Source organism: Crinia signifera, chromosome 2 (assembly GCF_055691185.1).
Source record: "Crinia signifera chromosome 2, ASM5569118v1, whole genome shotgun sequence".
NCBI lineage: Eukaryota > Metazoa > Chordata > Amphibia > Anura > Myobatrachidae > Crinia > Crinia signifera.
Genome location: NC_139218.1, coordinates 295,419,458 through 295,447,439, shown reverse-complemented (window position 1 = coordinate 295,447,439; position 27,982 = coordinate 295,419,458). Strand labels below are relative to the sequence as shown.

The 27,982-nt window shown below is 39.9% G+C and overlaps 1 protein-coding gene across 5 annotated transcripts in view; it reads left to right on the top strand.

Annotated features, from left to right (window-relative positions):
- LMO7 (LIM domain 7) overlaps positions 1-25,923 on the top strand; it is a 183,159-nt gene extending 157,236 nt beyond the window's left edge. For 4 of the 5 annotated variants that reach the window (XM_083168851.1, XM_083168847.1, XM_083168850.1 and 1 more), the window contains 14 exons: positions 1,453-1,634; positions 2,575-2,632; positions 6,631-6,687; positions 9,271-9,296; positions 10,719-10,823; positions 12,230-12,319; positions 12,491-13,095; positions 14,696-14,755; positions 15,950-16,005; positions 18,669-18,873; positions 19,045-19,332; positions 19,985-20,093; positions 22,409-22,511; positions 25,216-25,923. In XM_083168851.1, the coding sequence (XP_083024977.1) occupies positions 1,453-1,634; positions 2,575-2,632; positions 6,631-6,687; positions 9,271-9,296; positions 10,719-10,823; positions 12,230-12,319; positions 12,491-13,095; positions 14,696-14,755; positions 15,950-16,005; positions 18,669-18,873; positions 19,045-19,332; positions 19,985-20,093; positions 22,409-22,511; positions 25,216-25,238 (1,967 nt within the window). In that variant the 3' untranslated portion in view covers positions 25,239-25,923. The remainder of the gene's footprint in view (positions 1-1,452; positions 1,635-2,574; positions 2,633-6,630; positions 6,688-9,270; positions 9,297-10,718; positions 10,824-12,229; positions 12,320-12,490; positions 13,096-14,695; positions 14,756-15,949; positions 16,006-18,668; positions 18,874-19,044; positions 19,333-19,984; positions 20,094-22,408; positions 22,512-25,215) is intronic. The other variant, XM_083168852.1, reaches the window with a different exon arrangement.
- Positions 25,924-27,982: the final 2,059 nt, after the last annotated feature.

Genomic DNA, 27,982 nt, shown 5'->3' with positions numbered 1-27,982 from the left:
TTTTCATAAACAAATAAGTGCAGTGTTTTGTAATTAAATTTCACAGCTTTCAAGACTATTTTCTTGAAACAATCATTAAACATGTGCAGCATATCATCCACATGCGTCACTAGCAGAGGATTCATTTATCAGACACCAATAAATACATTTGCAGGAATATAGAAAAACTGATTGGGGAAGTTGAACATATGAGAGTCCGGTTTTGTGTCATTTACTATGTATATGTACCAAAACAGTAGATTTTGTTGCTTTGTTAACCTTTTGTAGTACTAACTCTCTTTATAAGCATGAAGATGTAAGCAGCATTTTCATTTGTCATTGTGAAATAGTGGCAAATATTTTAGACTTATTTTTTTACCTGTGGGATTTGGCTGCATTCATTGATTTCCAGCTATACGCAATATATGGCACAATTAGCATTTTATGCGCTTTTGGTAGGGCACACTTGAAATATTAAAATGTTGACCAGAAAATAAAGATATAAACAACCTGACATGTGCTGAAAGATGGTATTTGGGGGGGGGGGGGGGGGGGGGGGGGGGGGGGGGAGGGAGAGAGAGTCACACGCGGTGCTACATTTCTGTGTCGACATTTGGGACATTTTTTTTTAAACCCATGTTGACCTTTTGACTGTCGACCTAACGACCCTGTCGACCTAACCCATTTCACCCTTCCTGCATGTGGACCTAGACTCCATGTCGACCAACATTGTGGTGACCTAATGATCCATACCTGTTCACTTATTCCCATATTCAGTTCATCAGCAGCATGGCAATATCATGCTTATTATGGTATCCAGTCATGATTTCTACATGTACTGAATATTAACACACAACATGTTAATATTTACAATGATGACCGTGACTTAATGCCAATATTGTGAATGACCGCTCATCCTTTAATGTTAAGCTGCAAGAAGGATTTTGTATAGATTATGGCTAGGCCAGAGGTTCCCAAGCGCGGTCCTCAAGGCACCCCAACGGTCCAGGTTTTAGGTATATCCATGGCTCAGCACAGATGGTTTAATCAGACTGACTGAGTTACTAATTAAGTCACCTGTGGCCAAGCATGGATATACTTAATACCTAGACCGTTGGGGTGCCTTGAGGACCGCATTTGGGAACCTATGGGCTAGGCAGTGGCTAGGGTTAGGTTTACATGTAAATCACATTGCTGGCATTATGGCGGCATCGACATTATCACACACCTTATCAAGTTTGGACATTTGTTGCAAACTAGTTAGAGTGCCTTTAAGTTTCTGCAAGCTCTTTAGCTTCTTATTGCATGTACTGTATAACTGCATGTCTGGGAAGGTGGTCTTCTTAGCAGAAATCTAACCCTCTGATACGGCTTTTTCTGCTTGCTTCATTACTTTTTGTGTGCGTGTTCTCATGTTTGTGGTTTCATTAACTATCACACTTTGTATCGCTGCTTTCGTTACTCACCAATCAGACTGGTGCAGAGACCCACCTTCCCTGCCGTACAAAAGCCATAAAACCCTCAATCTGACCAGTATGGATAACAAACTTGTAGGTTCCCCTGAAAGTAAGTGGATTGATGCAAGCTCTAGAGGCAGTGCCGGTTCCAGATCTCCTACCACATCAATGAGAAGCAATGCCACAGAAGCTAGAAGTGTAAGTAGATTTTAACTGCATATATGTCATGTATTTCTTTGTTTTTCACATTTCACTTGTGGTTTATTCGCACTGTATTAGTCACAAAATATTATTAATACAATAAACACAGACAAAAAAAAATCACACACTTTGTAAGATGATGGACAGATGTTGAAAGAAGCCAAGCTTCTACAAAAAAACTACATACTAATAAAATGGAGCGTGGATCATAGGGACAACGGTTATTAGGTTGAACGCAGGCTGTCGGCATTTGTAAAATGTTGACAAGAAAAAGGTCAGCTTGTGGTTTTTCTTTATTGAAAAGTTTAAACAATAAAAAAAAAAAATCTTCAAAAGCGTATGTCGACCATATGTTGTGTCGGACTATTGACAATGTCGACCTAAAGTCCAGATCCCAATGAAATGGCTGATTATATAAGAGATAGAGATGGAACTGGAAAACCAAGAGGGAAAGGGTCCAGGGAGGAAATCGGAGGTCTGACATTAGAATCTCGTAGTCTGACAGCGAAAGGATGAGCATAGAAACACCACAGGAGCAATGGAGCAACCCACAGGAGAAGTGGGTGAATGGTCACGGTTTTGTTGGTGGTTTATGACACAACCACATAACCATAATGGCAGTTGGGTGTTACTTGGGTCAAATCTTATTGTTTTGTTAGGTTTTATAGTTTTGCAAATGGTGAGTTCCCAACACATAGAAATAACTTCCATGTTTTTTTTTTTCTCCACTGATACTGTAGATGCTTACGTAATAGTTTATTAGGTTTCCCTGTTTAAAGTCCGTCTGAAATTATGATACATTTCTTCGAATTGTGCTTCTTCCTTTTCTTGATGGATTTATGAATGTGTATTTAATTATAAGCTACCCTTTTTGTCGATTGTTCATCTGGTTATTAACAATTTTGTATATTTTGTAACTATTTTCTTTATTATTTAGGTGAATGACTCAAAACAAATAAATGGAATAAAAGATGATGTGGATTCCAAGCAAAAAGGTAATATAGTTAAAGTACTTGGTTCCGTCATTCATGACTCCCTTACTCATTCATTGGTTTTAAAAATGTTCCCCATCCTGTGTTTTGCAGATTACCACATCTTTGTGGAAATATTACATATACATACACCAATAATTAATCAGGGTGTGAAAAAGGTGGAAAGCCTCTGGTTTTAATGCCTTTTAGGCTATTCAATTAGCGCTTCTTTTACTGGATTGATACTGTACATTAACTGTTAACGGGCATTAACCAAATAGAATCTGGGAGAAGTACACTGACTTCTATGTTAACATGCCCTTTGCACTCAAAAACAGAATATCTGGGATTCTTTTTAAGCCTGCTGGCTCCTTTTTTTATTTTGGGACTAAGTGAATAGCCCCCCACCACCACACACCACGCGCGCACACTTTAATTAGGTTGCTGCTAATTGAATTCCCCTTTTAATCTTGTGTTTTGTGGCATTTACCACCAAATGCAGCTGTAGATTTGTGCTCGCTTAGTCAAAATGTCAAACATTTTATTAAGGCAATGTTGCTGGTTATGTTACATCAAACACTTTCACATCACAGTTCGTATATAAATCCATATTAGTAAAGTCCGAGTTGCTCTTTGCAATTATTTGGAAAATAAGTGTTCTAAAAATCCATGGAAAATAAAGGGATCAAAGGACCACAGTATATTGCATGCAAGTGGGGTTATATATATAGACTCTGTATGGTCTGTATTAAACAGCAAATCAGTCAATGGGAGATTTGAGGTTACCTGATAACCAAGATCTGGTGGTGTCCTATGTAGGTATACGTGAGATATGTACACACTTTGCTTTAACAAACTAGATGCAGATCATCAAAGTTCATCCGAAGTGAAATCTAGCGAACAGCTGGTATGTACTATGTATAGCACCCTTTTGCATGCCATTATACTGTGGTCCTTTTGGTCCCAGTATTTTTGGGGCAGTGGCTTTTTATTACACTGATCTCCCCATTACTTGCAAATAGCTACTCTGGCTTTGAATTACTAACAGGAATTCATACATTAACTAATGGGTATTTATAATCATGGTGTGAAAATATTTAATGTAACATTTACCTGAAACATTGTAATAAAAAATTATTTCACATTTTACGAAGTGAGTTTGAAACTGATACTTTGGTTTTCCAAGATTCTACTGGTGCAATAGGTGTTAATTGTTAGGTTTTTTTCTGGGCACTTTGCATTTTCGCTATTTTGTAGCATTTGTTTGTGCAGAGCAACTATTTACAATCTAGTTTATTCAATGCAACATTTTTGACACAAAAAAAGTACAAAAATGATCTACCGAAAAAATTGCTTACGTTTTTAGTTTCATATTCCGAACTGTGGATTTTATTTGAAAAATGCATTAACCCTTTGAGCAGTGAGAGCCTCAAAATATCTGCTAAAAATGTCAGGATTGCTCACAGTGACTTCTTTTAGTATAAATAAATTCAAATACAGGCAAGTCAATTAGTTGAAGTTTAATGTATTGCACCCAAAAAAAGAACAGTCGCTGTGAGCGGCGCTGGCATTTTTAGTGGATATTTTGAGGACCTCACAGCAACCTGGCACTCAAAGGATTAATAATTTTGTGGTACCATGATGGGGGAAAAATTAATTGGGCTCATTAGAATATTATATAATTTTTACTCAATTTGTTCTGGTGTTAACTATTTGGTAGCATTGATGGGTCTCAAAGCTGAAGTTTTATCTAATGCTATATTGGACCGTATAGCAGTGTTGCTAAGAGAATGATTTTGCGCAAAATCTAGCTATATTTTTGATGGGTATCCAGATGGCTGACCTCCAAAATGTTGACATTAACAAAAGTTTGACATGGAAAAGGTCAACACAGGCAAGCCAAGTGGTACATTAAATGTACTTAGATGTCGACACCAATAAAGTGAAAAACTCACATAAACCTGTTTGCTGTTGACCTAATAATTGTCGACCTAGACGTAGTCTGTATGGTATACCACACCTCCATTAATGGTAAATGCTGTATCCGCAAATGAGGGAAACCTAACATACTAGTTTCAAGGCTAAGTGGGGTATTCAATCTGTGCCAAAATTTCCAGACAGGGGGAATATTCAATGCTGCCGTTGCCGACCGCATTGAAGGGTGTCAGATCCGTCTTTTTTTTTTTAAAGTCAGATCTATTTTGTTGGAAATGGCCGCGGATTGTCGAAATTCACGGCCGATTTTTGTAAATTTTTGACCGTTTTCGCCTATCCACAGGCTTTCCGTCACTAGACAGTTGGAACATTGAATTCCGACTGTCGAGTTACTGTCGGATCAAATAAAAACGGATGGGATTCTGACTGCCCGGATTTTCCCACAGTCGGAATCACAGAGTAAATACCCACCAAAAGACTAAATAGTGTGGGACCTAGCCTTATTGTGCTTCCACATTTGCTGATTATCATTAATGATTTTTCCAGGCATTTTGGCTAGTGTGTATATAATACTTTGTTAACGATGCACACTCCCATGACTTGTTCTCGCCCCCTCTGTCATCTGTACGTGCAGTAAATCCAGAATGGTCAATGAAAGCATCCTCCTGTATGTGACCGATGAATTATATAATTTTATTTGTATGTACTATATTGTTTGTACAGGATTTCCTATCCTTGCAAGGAAACTCATAGGCTATGTTGTATCAGTAATGTGTACCCATCTTTAGAGACCTTTTTTTTTTTTTTTTTTGCTTTTTCAGGGCCTTCAAGGTTTTTCCCCTGTCAAAATGGTTGTTTTCCAAATGTAGAACAGGTTTCATATTGAAACTATCTCAAAATAACAAGCCATTGCGCACAAAACATAAATACAGTAGTCTATTCAAAAGGCAACAATTTCCATCTGCTTCTGCATAGGATTGGCCACTGTTGTACTTGCCATCAATCGTTGCTTGCCATTCAATAGATGACAATCGATGGTATCACACACTTACTGTATGATGATCCCTATATTTTCACTGACTGGCTTATTGGCAAATCATAACCTTAGGGGTGGAGCAGTGTGTCCTGGCACTCTGTAAAAAAAATATAAACAATGTGTGGTTCTATACCATTGATGTCGATGGAGCATGTATTTCAAGATCTGCCTGAGACAGTCCACCTATTTAAATGAATGACATAAATTCTGTACCTGTGTGTCTTGTTTAAATATCTATGAGAGTGGAGTACAAACATGAGACTCTGCAAAGGACCATCAGGCAGATCAGGTAACAGTGAGATGGAATTCAGTTTGTGGAATTTTATTTAGATCATGTATACAATATGAAACTGATTGTTTGTGCTGAGTTTTAATTACATTTTGCTTTAAGTAACTGTTTAAAGGCATGTACCACCCTGCTATAAACCCTCATTGCTACATTGTTGCTAATATATTGCATGCTGACGTGTAGGAATGCTTCTCCTTGCACTGATCTATGTTTCGTCATTCGAGACAGCATACTTTGTTTCCTAGTATTCTTGCATACAATGTAGGGTTACCCAAAGCACATGGACTGGTCTGTTTCAAGTTCAAATGAAAGTATATCATGATCTACATTTGGAATACCCAAACTACACTATGTAGGCAAAAGTGATTGGACACGGACAGCAGATTTGCATATACACCACATGCAGTGATTACGGCAGACACCATTTTTAGTATCCCACCGCCTCCATATTCTACTGTACATTCTGGCATAAGACGTTTTCCTGGTAATAGCCAAACCCAAATGTGGAGTCTATCTAAAATACCTTCAGAAACATGGGTCTGCTGCAAGAGCAAACCATTTTGGTTGGGGGGGGGGGGGGGGTGGTTTGGTTGGTCAAATCACTTTTGCCTACATGGTGTAGGAAACTTACATGAGGTATTAAGACTTAAAAAGAAACAAAAAAAAAGGCAAGTTTGGTAAAGTGATATTTTATTTCTTTCTCTGTTGTGGTCATAAAATTGTAGTTTTATTTTATTCTTCATTCTTGTGTTTTTCAATTAGAGTTTGAGCCTATTTCTTTGAGAAACTATAAAAGGAGGTCACAATTTTTTGAGCAAGGTAACCCTTGTAAACAAAGTGCTAACCGCTCTGCTACTGCCAATTTTCCAGAGGGTTCCTCTAGGACTAACCATGGTGCTGGGTTCTAAATCTTTACTGCAATCTGCTGAATGCAATATAACCCATTTGTTCTTTCCCTAGGACCATCTGGTTTTTCTTACAGCTCATTGGTCTACTTGTGTGGTAATGGGTGATTTTTGTATTCTGACCTTTTTGTTTTGAGCCGTGTCTTACAGTATAACCTTCACTTTTCTTGGGAAGAAAAAGCCTATGACAGCCACATACTGTATCAAACATATATACTTAGACATTATGAGCCTTTATATCATATACTATGCAGTATATATAAATATAACTTGGTTTTATTCAGATTGCAGTAGCTAGTAATAGTGCATTTGAAAATATTGTATACATTTTTGTTTATGGTATTCGATATTACTTCCAGAAATTTTAAATGTTTCCAAATGCTTTACTGACTTTTAATAAATTGTTTGGGTTCCTGCTTGGGACTAGTGTTTGTATTTATTTTTATTTCAAATAACTCGCTATGAAAATCACAGCTTATTTTATATAGTAATGAGAGCATTTAAGTTTATCACCCTGATGTGCTTCTTAGTTTTTTTTTTTTCCCAAATTATTTTGTCATCCTAAGACTTTTTATGTTCAGGAAGAGTTTTATCATTTTAGTAGACTGGGCAGCTAACCTCAAAAATAAGATGTATCCTACAAAGCAGTCCACCATGGAAACTAGAAACCAAACTTAAAAAGAAAAATAGGAAACTATTCCTAGTGTGTTCTAATGGTGCACATTGATCGCAACTATATTTCGGGATGGGATAGGGGAATTGAGATCTTTTAACCTGTTGAATATCCCCGATAGCCTGACCATGCGTTGGGGATCGTATAATTGTGACATTGTCACAGATTTATGGGGGCTAAAGGTGTAACAATGAATATTATTCTTAAATCCTAATTATTTAATTAAAATCATTGGATTAATTTTGCACCACATATTGAATCAGTTGAGCACTCTCCTTATTCAATCTTTTTGTAGTTTGGAAGTGTGCTTAGTTTCCTTGAAGTGTGGTGTTCTAAAGGGGATATGCCTTCTCACAATGGATGCTTCACACAGGGACAGACATTATATTGCTATAGATATGGTTGCATAGCTTTTTCTGTGCCATGCATGTGAAGTCTTCTCCACGTCCACTAACCATCCGTGCATGACTGTATTTCTCCTTTTGTTTTTGTTTAGAGTTGCTGTGGTCTGCCTATGCTTTTTATTCATGTGCTACATATCACTGACTGTCTTATTAGAGTCATCTGCAAATACTTAGAGTGATTTTATGTTCTACCCTATTAGCATCTCTTAGTCTTTTTGAAGTTGTGTGTGTGTGATAGTAGAACATATTGTTTGTCATATGGAAGCTATGTTGGTTGCTCTTTTCATAACTCTGGTAAATAGAAAAAGTTCAATGTTCCCTATGGCTAATGCAATAAAGTTTGAACAGGGCCTCCTTTCATCATACTGTATAGTGTGTGTGTATATATACAGTATATATATATATATATATATATATATATATATATATATATATATATATATATATATATATATATATATATATATACCCTGCAGTTCTGTACAATGGCTGTTCAAAATAATCTATATGTTGTATACATATTGGAATCTATGTAATTCTCTCCTTATATAACTAAACTGTATTTCTATTTGAAGTCCTCATAAGTAGAGTTGTGAGAACATGTTATTTTTACATCACTGCCATAATGTCTTATAGTTTTCTAATTCTTTATTGTAACGTACCAGGGTGGATCAATATGTACTTGTGTTTGAAGACAGGTGGCATTGCTGAGGAAAGTTGATATTACTGTCATGTACTATCTTCTTTCAAACAACGCCATACCAAATTTTAGATTGATTCATAAGATCGTTTTTTTTCCCACCACGACAATGCACCAGTTCCCTCATCCAGAATTGTTGTGGCCAAATTGCATGAATTGCGCTATGACATTTTTTTTCCCCGCAAGCCACGTTTTCAGGTTAGGGAGCAGAAAGCAGTCGCAGGGAGCCAAGTCGGGCGAGTACGGTGGATGCGGCAACAACTCATAGCGCAATTCATGCAATTTGACCGCAACAATTCCGAATGAGGGAGCTGGTGCATTGTTGTGGTGGAAAAAAAAAAAACTAACCTATGAATCAATATGAAATTTGGTATGGCGTTGTTTGAAAGATGGTAGTACACGATAGTAATACCAACTTTCCTCAGCAACGCCACCTGTCTTAAAACACAGGTACTTATTGATCCACCCTCGTATGTGTCGATAAGGTGTTTAGAATATATATGAAGATATTTTTATAAGAGGGCTTAAGAGAAGGCCGTAAACAAATTGTTCACGCTCATTAAAATAAATTGTATTTATAGCATGCATAATAAGGCAACCAAATAGCGAACATAATTCTTTATCATTAGTTTTAATTTAGTAATTCTGTGCAAGTGGACTATTTAATAATTGTTTCTGTGGCTTATGACCTGTTTTGTGTGTATTTGTTTGCTCTAACAGGAAGTACGGATTCTGTTGTACCAGATGTAAGTAACAATTCTCTCATTGTCTTAGCATATATGTGTGAACTAAGCTGGTTATTGAAATACATTATGGGATCAATTGCATTTAAGGTGAAGGGAAAAATTGCCATTCCAATGGCATATAAACACTGGCAGTTGCACCTGTATTTGCCCCCATCGTGGCCTGATCTATCACTGGACTTGTAATTTTTTTGTACTAAGCCCTACGGGTCTGCAAACAAAAATCAGAAAGTTGGGTGGAGTATATTGCTCCACTCACAGGCCCTAATTGTACTGACACCTCTGTTTTGAGTTACAGATTTGTCCACCTACAGTACATCTAGCCTCCTTAGGCAGTAAACAGCCTTTCTAGTAACGACATTGATTGGCCTGTTTCTGTAGTGCGGGGCATATTTCTGTGGGACATTAAAAGGTCTTATTTGCGAAAGGATTTGATGATTAAAATTATATGCAGCATATTTTATATTCCATGCATAGGTGCCGATTCTGTGGGTGCTCAAGTGCCCGAGCACCCACGGAAACTGATAAGCACCCACGGGCCCGAGTGCCACTGCTGGGCCGTCATATTAACTTGCTAATTTGTGGATGCAGCACCCACATTGCCGGACCGGCCACCTGGGAAACAGTATGCCGGGAAGAGTGTATTCTGTCCGCGGAGTACCTGCACTGTGGGGGGCATTTATGTACCTGCACTGTGCGGGGCATTTATGTACCTGCACTGTGCGGGGCATTTATGTACCTGCACTGTGCGGGGCATTTATGTACCTGCACTGTGCGGGGCATTTATGTATGTGGAACTCTGTTGCCGTAATATAAATTGGTATTATTTTGTGGCCACTCCTCTATATTTTTGGCTTGAGCACCCACCAGCAAAAACATAAATCGGCACCTATGATTCCTTGTGTGACTGCGGCTGTATCTGCATACAAAATTTCACGCTACAGTGTCAGTGGCTGTTTTCCCAGAAAACAGTAACATAATTTTTTGTATGCAGATACACACACACACACACACACACACACACACACACACACACACACACACATCATAGAGTTAGGAATGCTGCTGCATATTATTTTAATTTGCCTAAACGGCTTGACTGTTTCTGTTAAATGCAAATAGGATACACACATGGAAAGACACCTGGCACTATCAAGTCACACGGCACGTGTAATGTGACTTGTAGCGCTTATAGGATAGATGTATGTGGTCAGATCTGGAAGTGTTCTTGTTTTACATATTAGTTTTTTTGTAAGTAAAAAGGGTACTTATTTGTTAGTTGGGCGCCCACTATAGTTAAAATGCTCATACCCCCACTATCCATGTTGGCATGGAGTTGATTTATATAGTGTGGAGAGCGCAGCGAGATATAAACTAGGTCTTTAGTACTTGTTCTGTATAATTTATCGCACTCTTGAACTGTAGATGCCAGTTCCACCAATTACGGTTTCAACGCGTTGGTCTTGGGACCCTGAAGAGGAAAGGAAAAGGCAAGAAAAATGGCATCTAGAGCAAGAACAGATCCTGCAGGTTAGGACTTGAATTAGAATTCTTCCATGAATGGACACTAATTTTATAGAGACTCTCATTGTTTTATATTAGTGTCAGAGGCGTAACTCTGGGAGGACATTTAGTCATCTGCCACCGGCTCCTGCTCCCAAGGGGGCACCTATCCTCCCTTGCTTGATATCGCTTCTGTGGCTAACTTCCCTCGTAGCAGGACAATAGATGTTACTCACTTCAGTGTGTGTCACTCCTTTATCAAGACAAGAACCTTCTTGTCTTGATAAAGGAATGTCATGCGAAACATTGATTAGAGCTTCTGTGTCTGGTATCGTTTTTCAAAGAAGTCCAAGTGAGTGCCGTGGTTTTGCCTGCCTATATACTGTATATTATATACAGGGCTGCCACTAGAAAATTTGGGGCCCGGGACTGATTTCCAGTCCGCTCCCCCCCTCATCTCTCCACATATTCTCCCCCCCCCCCCTCATCTCCCCAGATGTGTTAGAAGGGCTCCTTCTCCAGTACACTACTCCCGTGATGCTCCTATGCTGAACCCTTGCAGGGGTTAGGCTGTCCCTTCTATGTTAGGGAGGAGTCCGTTGGCATACTTGTGGGCTGACTTGTACTCACCACTCGAGATGCCTCCACATCTGCCGGTCACTGTATGGGCTGTGTCTGCCTCCGTAACTTCATCGTCTGACCTGGTACCTCTAGTGCCGCATATCTCGGGCGTCAGGTGCTGACCGCATGCAGGGACCTGGTGGTATCAGCCGGGGGTCTTACTGTGCCTGGTCTCAGCTGCTTCCTGGTGGCTTCTCGCCTGTGGGTGGCTGCAGATACACCGCTCCGTCCTGCGTAGGTGGCTCTTGTGCAGCGCTTCTCTTCTCACGGGCCATCTTCCCTCTTCCGCTGTCCACACATGCCGGACCTCTCCTTCAGCTGCACACTGGCTCCCTATTCACCTCACCACGCTGCCCGTCCTCTTCCGGGCTGACACACTCCTTTTCGCTTCTGCGCTGTCAATGAACTGGGTCTCCTTACCGCAGCAGAGGGTTACCACAGCAGAGGGTTGCGGTGGGGAAAATGAGCTGCCGAGGCCCGGGACAGCTGTACCCACAGCACCCCCTGTCGACGGCCCTGATTATATATACATACATAAAAACATACACACATGCATGCATATATTTATATAAGGTGTGTCAATATTTGTCTTTCCTCCGGGCAACTTACTGATCGGTGTATACTTGATATATTTATTGTAATAGCACCTTATTTCACAATTGCTTTAATAGTAGATTGTTGTTGGATGCAGTGATCTTGCACCAAAATTTACCAATGTCTGTTATTGTTTAAGATGCTCTTTTGTGATTCTTATTTACGAGTATCATAGTTCTATAGTGTGAGAATGTGACCAGTGTTTATTTTATCGGTAGGAAAAATACAAACTGGAGCAGGAGAGACTTAGAGAAGAGTGGGAGAAGGCGCAGCAAGAAGCAGAGCGGGGAAGGTCTCATCTTGATCAGGTTTGAATATTCATATACAATGTATGTTGTTCTATATGATATGGTCAATGTGGGGCATGTTGTATATAAGCTTTCATTACTATTGTGATTTATCTAACTTTGTCAAGGCAATTAAAATGCTTACTTTATTAAGCACCAACAGTGATATTCTGTAGTGTGTATTTTTAACAGGAACCGACAATCTATACATTTAATACAAGCAGTTCAGTGACTTCACACACCCCCTCTGCGTATTGGAGAACTGGGGACTCTGATCTAATGGGAAGTGAAGATGAAATTCGAGAAGATAAGAGACAGGAAGAGGAACAGAAAAGAAAAGATGAAGAAGAAAGGTTGAATTACTTGGATGCCCGTCGGCGCCAGGCTGAGGAGGATGCCCGTTTGCGACAGGCTGAGGAGGATGGCCGTTTGCGCCGGGCTGAGGAGGATGGCCGTTTGCGCCGGGCCGAGGAGGATGCCCGTTTGCGCCGGGCCGAGGAGGATGCCCGTTTGCGCCGGGCCGAGGAGGATGCTCGCAGGCGCCAGGCCGAGGAGGATGCTCGCAGGCGCCAAGCCGAGGAGGATGCTCGCAGGCGCCAAGCTGAGGAGGATGCTTGCAGGCGCCAAGCTGAGGAGGAAGCTCGCCAGCGCCATCAAGAAAATGAAAGAAAAAGACAGGATGAGGAAAGAAGGCGAAAAGAGGAGGAACAAATGAGACTTAGAGAAGAGGAATGGCAGAGGAAAAAAGATGAAGAGGAGGAACAGCAAAGGCTGCGGTCCCAAAGAACGTACCTCAGGTATGTATGGTATTTATTTTTTATGTTTTTGTAAAGCTTATCACTTATTTTTCTTCTAACCCTTTTATTACCTGTCACCATGGTATTACTGTCTTTATTAGGAATTTTTTTAACATTGATTAATACATTACTATTTCTAATGTTAAAAAAGGGCACTTTCCCCGTGCGATGCAATGCGTGCTCCCGCGCACAGCACATCGCACATCACAAAATGTATGTGCAGCCCGTACTTTTTGAACTAGATCACATTGCATGCTTTTTGTACTAGATGCAATCTAGTACAAAATGTGCGGGGCACATCGCTCTGTGTATGGGCACATTTACAGTCATTTCTTAACAACAAATAGAATAACAGGCAGCTGTGTGCATTATACATAAATGCAGTTTGCAAAGAAACACCTAAATAAACCTTAGTGCCAAGCAGCTGCCTTCAGAGATCACTGAAATTGAAGGGAGTCCTCTGTGGAAAGGTGCCCACACACTAGTTCAATTTGGGCTGATTTCACCCATTCCTTACAGATTAGGCTGAGAAATTGGCCCAAATTGAATGTGTTTGACGCCCCCCCTTGGGTCTGAAGCGCGGCCCCGTGTGCATTGGACCTGACCCAGAGGTCTGTCTTGCTTCAGTTCTGACCTCCGACTCAGCCCCCCTCCCAGTGGTGTGGAACCTGTCACGTGAGATACATCGCATGTGAAAGGACAGATAGTTATGCGCTGCTGCGATACATCACAGTAGTGTATGGCCACCTTAAAAAACCTAATTCACCATGAATATTTAAAGGTCACTGAAAATACATTCTAGAAAAGATTATTATAAATGAAAAATGAGTGAAGGGATAAAAGAAGAGTTTAGACACGTGTAATATCACCAAGAACATTATGATGATCTATGTTGGTCCTAAACAGGCCATTATCCAAAACTGAGAAACGTTAGAGATAGAGGTATTTATTAGGGAGAGCTATGGTATACCTCCCAACTGTCCCTTTTACTCCTGTCTCTGTCCATTTCTTGGGCACTGTCCCGCCATCTCCACTGCAGCTCAGTGACCTCTGGTGTAGGGGGGTGAGGGTGACACCCTTTCACTTATGCTCATACATCTGTTTATGGGAGAGAGTAACTTAAGGCATGGCTGTTGGCATCGTTTAAAAATAGTGACTAGCGATTTCACAAGTATAACTCACTGTTAAATCTGCCCCTATATGTCATATCATTTAACTATATTATATACAGAAAGCCTCATTTAGCCATAGGTCATATCCAGAAAGCTGTTATTTTCTCATATAAACTGGTCACATGGGATATAATGTCACTACATGTTGGCCTACGAGCAACTTTCATTAGAATGTTATGGAAATCACATGACTTGCCAAATATTGAAGTCTTCCAGCTTTTCACATGAAGTGCGAGTACAGGAAACACCTGTTAGACAGAAGAGAATCCCTATAGGCACCAACAAACAGTACACAGTCTATTGGATATTCATTTAGTCTTCTACAAAAATTCCTTAATAGGAAGGATAAATATCCACTTATATATTGGATTTTAAAAACTGTTTTTTATGCTGAAAAAAAGGTTTGATGCATTTATTTGTATGTGCAGTGCACCTGACTCAAGATTATCGAGGACTTTTGATGAATCCGATTATACATCTTACAACAGGTTAGTTGATTTAATGTTTTTTTGATATCATAATAAAATAACTATTGATTACATTATTATAATTTTGCTTTCTACGGCTATACCAGGAGCAGTCCTGAGGTTAGGGAGTATTCTTTAGCATTAGAAGTTTATTGGCAGTGCTGATGGGGTCCTTCCTGTTCTAGCCTCCATATGTTATGAGTCACGGCACATAGGGCACGTGACAGCCACCAGCTCCTGTGCAACTTGGCAAATACCGGACGTCTTTTCCCATCCCTGAAATGTATCTTATTTGCATTGCTAAGCAATTAAGATGCACAATCAGAGTATGCTGATTAAAATATTATCCATGTGTATATTCTGTTTGCGACTGCAGCTATTTCTCTATAAGAAATACTACTTTACAGTACCTGTGGCTATTAAAAGATGCACGAAAAGACGTTTGGTGTCAGAAAACTGACTCAGGACTAGAAGGGCAGTTTAACGTGACTGCTGCAATGACGACGGAGGACAAATCTGTACATATAGCCAAATTAAATATAGTGGTGTCAAGCGAGCCCCCTTCTGTCGGAGGGCGAGGATTGGCAAAGAATCGCCAGGAGCAACTCAAATGAGAACTGCTCCATCTGTAAGTATAATGCAGCCTGTTTTATAGAGCCGCAGCTGAAATTCACAAGTACTGTATATAAACTTGTTTTAGATGCTTGCCTGAGCTAAAGATATATCCTACACGGTTGTACAAAATCACAGTTCTGATTTTGGGGCTGATGCAGTACAATCCATGTAAACTGAAGAAAAAAAAATGCTGGTCAGGAAAATAGCACTTTCCACCATATGTAAATCTATAAATGGTTTGCAATACATTAGCAGCATATGTACCTTTCCTGCAGCAAGGTGTGATACATGCCACTTGCATACGAGTCTGTGTAGAGTGTGCGTGTGTGTGTTCACCTTCTGTTCAGGCAAAGACTAATGATTACTGTTAGCCCATTTGTGTTCATGGCCTTTTGAGAGAGACAGTGGCCCGAATAGAGCAGAACTGGAAATAGCTGGTACCAGAGGAAAAGCTGTAGCACAGAATGTCAAACATGTTACATCCTGTGATTTTGCAGTATATGTACCTTTCCTATATGTGTTACTTTTATGTATGGTATGTACATATATGATCAGTGCAATGCTCTAATTCTTGTATATGATATACTTTGTGTTTGCTAGGAGCAAAGTCCGAGATGATGCAGAATCCTCAGTATATCAGAGACCCAAGGGAAGCGGTAAGTGTTCTGTTACTATTGTCTCATTTTCAGTCATGTGGCTGAGGACTCACAAAATATGCAGAACATCTGCAAGTATTTTCCTCATTCATTTAGATGAATGGGTTTGTGTTTGTTTGAGTAGACCTAGCCATAGAAATTAGGTTGATATTGGTGCTGCAGGCATTGCCCTCCACTCAGCATTAGTGCCAGCCTTTATGAAGCCCTATGCACAGTACTGAATATGTATGCGTGTGTTCCCATTAAAACCCATCCCTTATGCACTCCCAAGGCACATTTGTAGCCGTAATATCCCAAAAATCTCTGCTATAAATAAAATATTGATAGTTTCCATTCTCATTTGCTTTTTAAATGCAAACTGTCTGTCTGTATTTTTATATCTGTTTTAGAATAGAAGTGGCAATCTGATCTTTTTTTTATGGAATAATGAACCTTCACCAATGTTGATATAATTAGCTTATTATTATTATTAAATGACAAGATAATATTGGTAATGCATGCTAGAACTGCTAATATTTTTTCATTTTTACAAAAGGGAGTATACTGTATATACTCTATAGTACACAAGCTTAAATTGTATACGAAGCAGGTTTCTTGGGTCATATTCTTATAAATGTTTTGCCGTCGATGACCGTTATGCAGTCTGCTATGGAACACTATCAAAATGTGTCATCTTTACTTTCTAAATACAAGGCGGTTTACCTAACTTTACCTAAATACATTTATATAACTGGTTCTACAAAGGACAGGTTCACTGTACAATTGTCATTAGCCCCGAATCAAAATGTGGGATTAAAATAAGCAGCCAACACACTCACCATCTGAATTAAAATTACTGGTAGTGTTATTTTCCTTTTTTTTTTTTTCCTGCTCTTCTTAACTCCACCATTTTTATTATTTTAATTGTTTTAAATGAACGGCAAACTATGTACTGCAGTTTAACAACTGTCGGTCACTTTTCCAAAATATTCCACTGTAATCTGTTACTATTTTTTTGTTTTTGTTTTATGATTATAAAATTCTTAACAAGTGACTACTGCATACCAAAGCTGTTTGGAAAATAAAAGGCAGTCCATCTAAGCATTAGACAATGTGACTGCAGAAAAGCCGTTTCCTATTCTCAACAAATTAATTTTTGTAACTTTTTTTTAACTGATTTGTCTAGTCGAATATTTGAATATACACATTCTACAGAAAGCTTACCAAGCTATTGTGCTTTACAGCTTTATGCCAGGTGGGGGAAAATGTAGGGGTCATGCCACCCCCAGACACATCACATCACGGCCCCGGTCTCTCCCTTCATGTCATGGCTAGTCCCAATGTCTCCATACTGCCAAAGCAGTCCCTCCACCTTCTGCACCACAATTTACTGCCCATTGCTCCCCGGCCTTGACAGTTGCAAGATAACAAAAACGAATCACCTGACCGCATCTGGGCAACGGTCTAGCAAGGCTCTTTTTAGCAGAGCATGCTTTTCCACTTCCCAGCATGTGGCAGCCCTAGGCTGCTTGCATTGCTTATGTCACATAAGTGTCAATTCTCATACTCCAGCTCACTTATGCTACAGATGTATCCTCATACGTCAGTGCTGCAGTCATGCCAAATAGGCTGCCTTGGTGCACCAGGTCACGTGAGAATCTTCTAGCATTGGGAGTCTTCTTATTTTTTTTTTTTGCCAAAAATGTCTTAATCGCAACACAATGCAACTAGACTGTGCTAATTAATTTGATATGAAAATTGTATATTTGTGTGCGAATGAGCCGGAATCTGTACACAAAGTGCTACAATGTAGTAGGTGCAGCTTTTTGCTGCACAACGTGTTCTGTTGTGCTCCATATAGACTCAGTCACACACAATTTACACGTGTCCTATATCCCGTCACTCAGCACAGTCTCATGGTCACATTGCATTTTGACTTATGTGCATCTTTATGAGAAAAAAAAATGCAGGAACGTGATCAGAGTTGTATGGCACCTTGCAGCGCACTCACTCCAGGCATCTCATGTTGGATGGGGTATTAAGGGTAGATGTATGAGGATACATCGGCAGGTCTGTACAGAATATGAATCAATGCTTGCTATCCATTTACTGCCCAAGCATAATTTGTCTGTTTATGTTAATCTACTATATCAGAGGTTTCCAAACTCCCAGTCCAGGTTTTCAGGATATCCATGACTGAGGGTTAAATTAAATTGATTGATGTGATAATTGTCACCTGTGGCACAGCTTAATTATCCTGCAGTTTGGACCATAAAGGTGCATTGATGGCTAAGGGCGCTATCCTATTAGCCCAGGTCCCTCTTTGGCTGATCACAATGGCTGGTAATTGGATAACCTGATACTGACCATTGGTCATTAAACACAATATTTGTCTGCTATTTATCGGTGGAAAATGGATCTACGATTGGAAGGAATGCGATAGGGGATGAGCATAATACCTGACAACAGTGGGGATCGAGAGAAGGGATGCCTGCTGCTAATAGGATATCCCCCTAAGTTTCTGAACCCCTGCACTATATAATGTCTATCAGAGGTGGCCAGCAATTCTCTGTAAAGTACCACATAAACCTGGTGCAATTTGTTGGAGCAAAATAACATACTCTTAAATAAGATACTTCATTGTAAAGTATTGACGACATATAAATTCTATCCCTGTATTTCAGAGAGCAACAGAGACTATGATGCGACGTGGTCTGCGGGTGACTCGCACCAGAGGTCACAGAAGGAGGCCTCTGCAGAGCTGGAAAGACAGAGAATAATTCAAGACATGAGGAAGAAAGCCCCTCTTAATACTGATAACAGCTGGATCCGGCAGCGTAGCTCTAGTGTCACAAAAGACTCGTCGTCTGTTCCAAGTTATATGAGAAGGTGAACTTCTAATATGATACACAGCAGTCCTAGAGTTCGAACACAAAAGTTTTCTTTAGAATTGAGATGGTGAAGAATGAAGTGTAAAAGTCAGCGCTGTGACCTATCTTGTCTGTATAATTATCCTAAACATTTCTGTGGGCAGTGAATAACTCGGTTTTATCTTTGCAGAGGGGAATCTTTGGATAACCTAGACTCCACCTCAGGAACCCAGATACAGCCATCGTGGGTAAATCATTCATCATCATATAATTCACTGTCATCTAGTCAAGATTTCAGTCGACCGTCCCAAGTAGTATCCACGTCTAACCGCACCTACCTGCGCAACCCCTCCTCCGGCTTCCAACAGCCATCATCTGGCTTGGTCAGGGGGGCCTCCCTTTCCCAGAGCTCGGTGACCTCTTCTACTTTGCCTCGGAACCAATCATCAACACCAACATCTGGGCAACAGCGCAGCAAGTAAGTAGTCATGCATTTGGATGTACAGTTTGTTATAGGGGGCTTTAATCCATAAAAAAAAAAAAGATCTTTATGGAAGATGATGATGAATGTCACCAATTCTCCATCATTTGTTGCATAATGGAGTGTTTTCCTGAATCCTCTTCTCACCCAGTAATTAAGTGGCAATGTTAATGTTGTTGACCGCAGATATAATGGTTTCCCTTGATCTTGGCACCTAGACTGAGCAGAAGACCATACCATGCATCAGTTTACTATTTTGCTACCTCAGCGGTTTCTGATGCAGTTTATATAGTGGTAGCACAGCAATCCTGTGAAAGCTCGAACTTGTTTTTGTTTGGATTGTAGTCAGTATAAAAATAGACACAAGACGCATTTGCATTGTTTCTATTTTCCCTCCATTATAATGCAGCTAAATGACTAGGAGATGAAAGCTACTGTATAATTATGTTCTGTATCGCTACTAAAGATCTCTTTATTTGTCAGCTTGTCAGGTGCTGTTTCAGACCTCTTCATTTTGTCCTAGTGCTGGTTCTCCATAAAAAGAAGCCTGGTTTTATTCTTTCTATTCATCCTCTCACTAACTTCTGCATTCCTGAACATTTTACAGACTTCAAACAAGGGCTCAGTCATTTTCTTATTCTGTATCTAGGTCAGTGAGCGGCAAGAAATTGTGCTCTTACTGTAATAACAGTTTGGGCAAAGGAGCAGCCATGATCATCGAAAGTCTGGGTCTTTGTTTTCATTTACATTGTTTTAAGGTGAGACTTTGAGGACATCTGAATGCTCCGCAAACATAACTAATGTGCCATGGTTGTGGGTACTAACACTAATCCTGTGTATGTCAGACATTGTTCCATGAAACAAACTCCCGAATGTGTAGCGTGGACATGCTTTAAGTGTTCATTTCGTGAGCACACATTTTGTTTTGTTTTGTATAGTTTATATAGGACAAAAACTGCAAACAAAGCAGAGGAAGTTTTTGGTTTCACTTCCATATTTCTTTCCTAAAATGAGAAGCATATTTTACAATGCTGTACATCCCCTTTAAAATATTACTAAAGGAACAGAAATTCATACAATAACAAAACTTCCAGTTATTCATTTTTTTGCGCAAGGGGAGGAAGCACAACAACAACCTTTGTTCTAGTCCATAAAAGTTTTTAGATAAAGACCATGTAGATGGCGATGTAAGATATGGCCTGCTCTACAATTTAGAACCATTAGTACATACAGTATAACCTAAAGCCCTGTATACACAAGGTGATTTCTGCTAGCCTGCATGCTGAGCGATGCAGATTAGGGAGGACTATCGTCCTTGTGTGTACAGGTGATCTGTGCTGACCAGTGTTCTCTGGTTAGAACACTGGTGATCTGACCAGATCTTGACTACATGTAGTCAAGATCAAGTCAGACGATGGTGACACGTGGTACCGCACATCGCCGCCACTATGGTGTATACTCACAGAGCCACCCGTGCTTAATTTTTTATCTAGACAGATCGCTTAGAAAATAGCCCCAAATCGCCCATTGTGTATGAGCCGTAAGTGTAGCAATTGTTAGTGCTTAAGGGACAGGCCCACAGGAGCTCATGTTTAGAGCAAATGCTGGATTGAACAGGCATGTTCTGAAACTGGCAGGCACTGAGTTGTGCGACAGTCCCATGACACTACGCTCTGCTTTTTGTAGAGGAGGAGCCTCAGGCATGGGTTTGGCACATCAGGTAGGGAACAGTTGCCGCAAACTAAGAACTTGAATCGCCATTGCTGGGCCTTTCTAAGCTCTATGTCCTTTAGCGGCTACTAATCCCCAAATCAAAAGATGCTTCTTCCAGGGAGTATAATTGTATTTATTATAGCACTTATACATGTGTAACTGAAAATTGAACTTGACTGTACTGTAAAGAAGCCCACAGTAAACTGTTTAAAAATCAATCAATTCTAAACAAAGTACTCAGAGAGTTTCACAGACCTGTATGGAGGACTTTTTCCTCATTCCGCCTTTTAAGCATGGTCTTGAAAGGGATTCTTCACAGTAGACTTCCTGTCAGAGAACGTACGGATAACAGAACTAGAACTTACTATCTATTGTGTCACTTAAACCATCTTCAGTTATATAAACTTGTAGAGATTTACATATATTATTATCATCATTAATACTATTATTATTACTGCAATTATTATTATTTGAGGGCACGCTGTCCTTTTTTGTTAAAATGTATTTTATTTTGTCGAATGATCATTTAATAGTTCCCTTTCCTTTATGCTTGAAATACAGCAATTGCTACTGATTTAGAAACTCTATTGGAAAGGTTAACCATTCCTGTCAGACGTGACCACATCAATTCCCACAGGCAGCATTGTTGTACTCTGGCTTCAGAGAAAATGCGCACATACCCATCTCATCAGTAACCTGTCAGCTCTCAGGGAAACATGAACATTTGTTCTTAAGCAGGAATGTAATAATACCTTGCTTTTTGTTGGGCCTTTAGGAATTGCACTGCCCTGGGGTAAATCTTCATTTCCTTTGCTCTGCTTAATCTGACTTACCAGGATGTCATATAGGCATGATCTCCCATTTTGCATAAAGAAAGTCAGAAAGTAAATTGTTGTCTGATTAAATGCAAATGTCACTTTGCAGCTGTAAAACCTAAGGATATTTCAAAATTTTGTTGAATATATTGTAATCAAGCCAGTAACGAGTTAGAACAGTGCATCTTCTTGTTTACATGATAACAACGACACAAAGCACCGCTTTTATTTTTATTCACGGTCGGTTTTATTTCATGGAATTTGTCTGCATATATCTGGTGCCAAATCAGTGCTCCTCTGCCCGACGTTTTGTGCTGGATGCTGCTTCTCTGCCTGAATTAATCCCCTTTCCATAAAGTAATAACAAAAGTTGAACGCTGTGTCTGGCTGCTGCCTAATCTACTAATGATTCCAATTGCTTTGCTGCTTGGTTTAGTCATTTCAGGCTTTGCTGGATGTTTCCTGTAAAATGGATTTATGTCCAGATACCTAGCAATGTTTATTAATGTAAGCCACTTCTAATTTTTTTTCTTCTTTTCAAACAGTGTGTCTCTTGTGAAACAGACCTCGGAGGCTCCAATTCTGGAGCAGAAGTCAGAATCCGGAACAACGAATTGTACTGCAACAGCTGCTACATTAAATATAAAAGTAAGTCTGTGGTGATCCTGTGTAAGTTTCAGAGCAGCCGCTGCTGTTGGTATGGAATCCAGGAATGCACGGTTATAAATAATGAGCAACATCATGAAATATTTTAAGCGATAACTCTATTTTGCAAAGCGAATTCAAAAACAGCCTCAGTGGTGTATCTGTAATGAGTGCAGGATGAGTGGGGCACATGGGCCCAACACTCTGAAACCAGAACATATTCACAACTCTGCCTCTTTAGTGTCACCCGCCACCCACCCTATCTTTCCTGTTAGGTCTTTGGAAAGGTCACACTAATATAGAAGATGGCAGACTCCAGCACTGCGCTAGTCTCTCTCATTTTTTTTTTAATCTTCAAAGACCTCACCAGAAAGATGGAAACCAGTATGAAGGGGGGGGGGGGTCGGTTGGGTGCAGAGCAGGTACACCGGGGCATACTGGCACTCCCTACTCTGAAAAACAATAGAATTTGATGGCAGATAAGAACCACTTGGCCAATCTAGTTTGCCGTAACGATAATTTTCAAAAGAGTGCTTCCATTGTCCCTGAAGAAAAAAAGGAAAATGTAGAACATGAAGGAGAAGTTTCTGATTTATGAATATTGCCTACTAGCTTGACTGGCGCATTCATAGGTCTGTGGAATTGTGTTCTCTGGGAGAAATCTATCACTTTAATGCCCTGCGTACTGTCACTTTATTTCCACCCGCCTTCATTTAAACACTGACCGTACTTTAGAAGTAAAACTAATCTTGCGAATTTAGGGAACATTGGGGCTTCTCACCTTGGGTTGATTTAACCCTTTCAGGTCCAATGTCTAGTCAGGCTCAACAACCCTAGCGCAAGTAGCAGATCCAATGGTGAGACATTTTCAAATAGGAACATTAACATTGTTTAACATTCAATGTAGGCCATTTTTTAATAAAAAAAAAATATTATTAATTTAAACATTTACGCCAGACAGTTTGAATTGCAAAAATAAAATAAAAATTGGATTGCAAAGGGGTACAATGTCCTGTATAAAGTATGACCAACAGTTGTTCTAGACTTCTTATTCAAAAAGAAAGCAAGCAGCTAAAACAAGTAAGGAGAAGATGGCTCTGCTGTCCCTTCTATAAAGGGAATGTCACCTGTACAAGCAGTGGCGTAAGTTTGTTCCAATTGCCCAGAGGCAAGATATATATTGGTGCCCCCCCCTCCCCCACACACAACCCTATATACTGTAACCTTATATACAATATATTTTTCTGTTCAGAAATATAGATAGAGAACACATATATATTTCATAACTCAGCAATAGAAGCAATTTCCTTTAAATTAACTGATTTAAACTTCCAGGTGGAGGAGAGGTGCCCCCTTGGGAGCAGGAGCCCGGCGGCAGATGACTCCATTGCCTCCCAGAGTTCTGCCTCTGTGTACAAGGCTTATAGCAGCCTGATTCATTGGAATAATATTCTCCCCAAATAAAATCTCCGTTTTGTGTGTCGATGCATCAACTAGTGCACTACTTTGCCTTCCCTAGCCATGACTGGAAATGTAAGATCTGTCCTGCTTCTTGCATCAGAATTTTGCATCCGTCAGACTTTTCAATCTTGGACTGAAAATCCATGTGTTTCAGTAAGGGCAGTCATAAAAGTATGGGTACATATTCGTGGAGGCAGGGACATGGTTAGCACTTTTGCGTGCTTTATAATTATGCCTAATTTCAGCTACTTACAAGCTGTCATACTGCCAAAATGTGAGTTTTTAAGTTCTAGATCAGTTAGGATGTGTCCACATCCAGCTATCCTACATGAGATACTGTATGAGTCACATTATACATAGCACCGTATGACTCCAGGCATGTGAGTCCTATTCGCACATTTATGCAAATAAGATGCATTTTAATGGAAAAAAAAATTGCTACCAAGTCGCTCCATGGCATGGCGGGGCTGTTTAATGTACAAGGAGGCTAGCTGTATATGTGAACCCATCTGGATTTTACTGGTTTAAGGTTCAAATGGGGTTATTGGTATAGAGCAGGGATGGGGAACCTTCGACCCTCCAGCTGTTGTTGAACTACACATCTCAACATGCCCTGCAACAGTTTTAATATGGCCAAATAGCAAAACTGGTGCAGGGCATGCTGGGACGTGCAGTTCAACAACAGCTGGAGGGCCAAAGGTTCCCCACCCCTGGTATAGAGTAAGGATGGCCACAGAGAGTGTCTGACGCTCCAACAGTCGGGATTCTGACGGTCATTAGACCGACAATTGAATACCGACTGTTAAATGCCCAACAGTCTGGATCCCAACTGACATGGCCTATTATCCCTTGTGGGGGTCCATGACCCCCTTAGATGGAGAATTGAACCTGTGCTAAGGCACTGATCCAGCAGCGCGGCGAGCCCGCTCATCTCCCTGTCAGAGTCCTGGCAGTCGGGATTCCGATGTCAGACTAATGACCGTCAGAATCCTAACTGTCTGAGCGTCATACTACACCCGTCTGCACTAGAGGAAGCCCTTTCCATATCTGCAGATCTGCCACAATTAGTGACCACTAAAATGACAATGAAAGAGTAGTGTTACCCTAGCGTTGTGGCCAACCTTTACATTTGCATTGGATGTTTTTAGCCTCGGTATCTATCCCTTAAGTTACTGATTTAAGATGTGAGACACATACAGTACATTGATCTGGAAAAATGAGAACTAATGAAAATGTATGTTCACAGCCGGACAGCCCACTTCGATGTGAAGGTCTAATCACTGAAGAACCGCTTCTAGAAGTATCAGAGGAGGAATTGTCCGGCAAGGATGTAAATCTGTAAGCACACGTTGGATATGTGCTTTATATATCTTATGTTATCTGTAAGATAAGACACTCAGTTGCCTTTTTATTCTGGTATTACCTCTTTAACTGAATTTTTCTGTAACATATTTATGAGAGGATAATCAAAGCTAAGGGGCATATTGTAACTTGTGTTCGGAATTCCGTATGTAAAAAGTCTGCTTTTATTTGTAATTTCAAAATATTTTTGAGTATTTTTTTTTCCTATTCTCTTTTCATTGGTGTCTGAAGAGGGTATTTTCATTAGGAATGTTATTTAACAGTAATATCAAATTAATGCTAGAGCAATGTTGCTGTCTTCAATTTATGTTCAAAATCGTATTGAAATGCATTTGAATGTATTGTAGTTCCATATTTATGTATGACAATATGAGCTATATCACTGCTTTGTGGTGAGGCGCAGAAGGGACGCAGCAATGTCTATCAGTTTCTCTGCAGAATTTGTGCGGTAACATGGATTTTCCAATAGCAATTTTCTAGTTTTCTTTTTCCTGAAATTCTTTGACAATAAATGTTTATTTTCCAAAGAAAAATTCCTGTAACTAAATATTTTCTGATTTACCTTTGTAAATAAAATTATGGTTGCATTTAAGTCTGATTTTGTTTTTTCTTTGCGTGTTTAAAAAAAAAATGTATGCTGTATATAGATGGGTAGAGATGGGTGGACTTCTTTGGTATCCGGTCCCTAGGTCGTCACTAGGTCTACCACTAATGGTGAACAGTGACTAGGTCCGTACCTGAATATGGTTAACATACCATAAGTCGGCATTGTCAGAAGGTTGGCCCAAGCTTGAGGGTGACATGGACATGGTCGACACTCAAAAGATCGACAAGCGTTTTTCACTTTTTTTGCTGTAGACTGATTTGGTTTATACTTTACTATCCAAGTGGGCATATAACAGTGAAAAAAACTGTGGGGTAGATGTATGAAGCAGTCATAAGGGAGGAGAAGTGATAAATTGGCGGGTACTTTATCACTAGCCAATCCGCTCCTAACTGCAAAGTTACAGGCTGGGTTTAAAAAGGGACAGTTAGGAGGTGATGGGCCGGTTATAAAATACCATGCACTTTATCACTTCTCCTCCCTTATCACTGCTTGATACATCTACCCCTGTGTGCTGAGCGCAGCGAGGCACCGTGCCTGAAGCATGGTGAGTGCAGCAAGCAATGCGATGGGACCACGGTACACTCATACATTGTTCATTTCACCATATGTTGACAGACAAAAATTGTGAAAAACTTATGTCGACCATGTCAACCTTAAGCTTGTGTCAACATTCTCTCAATGTTGACCTATGGTATGCCGACCATTTTCAGGTGTCGGCTTAGTCCCTGTCGACCAATAGTGGTCAACCTAGTGACTGTACACCCCCTATACCAGGGGTGGCCAAACCGATCCTTGAGATCTAGCAACGGTCCACGATTTCCAAATCACCTAACTAGTGCACAGCTGTAGTCATTACTAACTGTCACATTTTCAAACATGCTGCATTCATTCCTACTATAGATCCACCGGTTGCCTAAAAAACATGAACTGTTGTTCGATCTTGAGGACAGCTTTGGCCACTCCTGCCCTATACTATAACTGACTTCTGCTTTCATGCACAGGTGTGTGCATGTGTTTTATTCTTATTCCTTCCTATACAGATCGGCCCACATACATTTAGCCTCATTTCACGCTTAAAACAGCCCTTCTAGTTACGAAATGAAGTGACATTTTTTCATGTAATGCAATGGTTCCCACCCTCGGTCCCCAAGTACCCCCAAAAGTTCACGTTTTCCTGGTCTCCACGAATAACCGCAAGTGAAAATATTAGCTCCAACTGTGGATTTTTAAAAAATGTGTCAGTGAGTAATAAATACAAAGAAAACACTAAATCAGGCACACTATTAGGATCTAGTATTATAAATCTCTAATTGGTATTAATTGGTTGATCATAAATGATCAAAAATGGACAACTGTAATAGACAAATATTCAGGCAGCTCCCAGTAGCAACTGGATATTTGCTTAAACGGCCAAGAATACAAAAGAATATAAAAGATACATATATGTGTGGAATTAAATTAACTGTTATGAGAGAGCACCACACAGCTGAGTATAATTATTCAATTTATTTTGTTATTAGCATATTAATCAATTTATTCTTATATATAAAAAAACATACAACCGTTATAAAAACATGATTAAGAATTTGATTAAGAATTATTTGAAACAATATATTCACTGGAAACCACACTCCAATGTTATTTATATTTCAATTATTCCAATTTTAGGAAAGCAGAGTCCTGTGCTGTGTGTAATGAACAGCAATGCAATATTTTGCGGCACTGTTTAGTTGGTTTGGTAATGGTATCCACAAACAGTTTGCGATCCTTTATGCAAATATGGCAAACATATATACACTTTAATATTGGCTTGTATAGTAATAATTTTGGGCTAGGATGACGCCCTGTTTATAGAAGGTGTCCGGAGTAACCAAGGTTGGTTAAGTTGTATGGCTCCAGCTCACCTGTGCGGCTATCACCGCTTGATGTTGTACTGCTGGATGACGTTTGCATGCAGGGAGCGAGCCGTCCGTTTCCGCTTCAGGAAGCCACCGAATAAGTGGACTTGCCAGGAGGATCAGATGGTAAACTGAAGCCGCAAAGT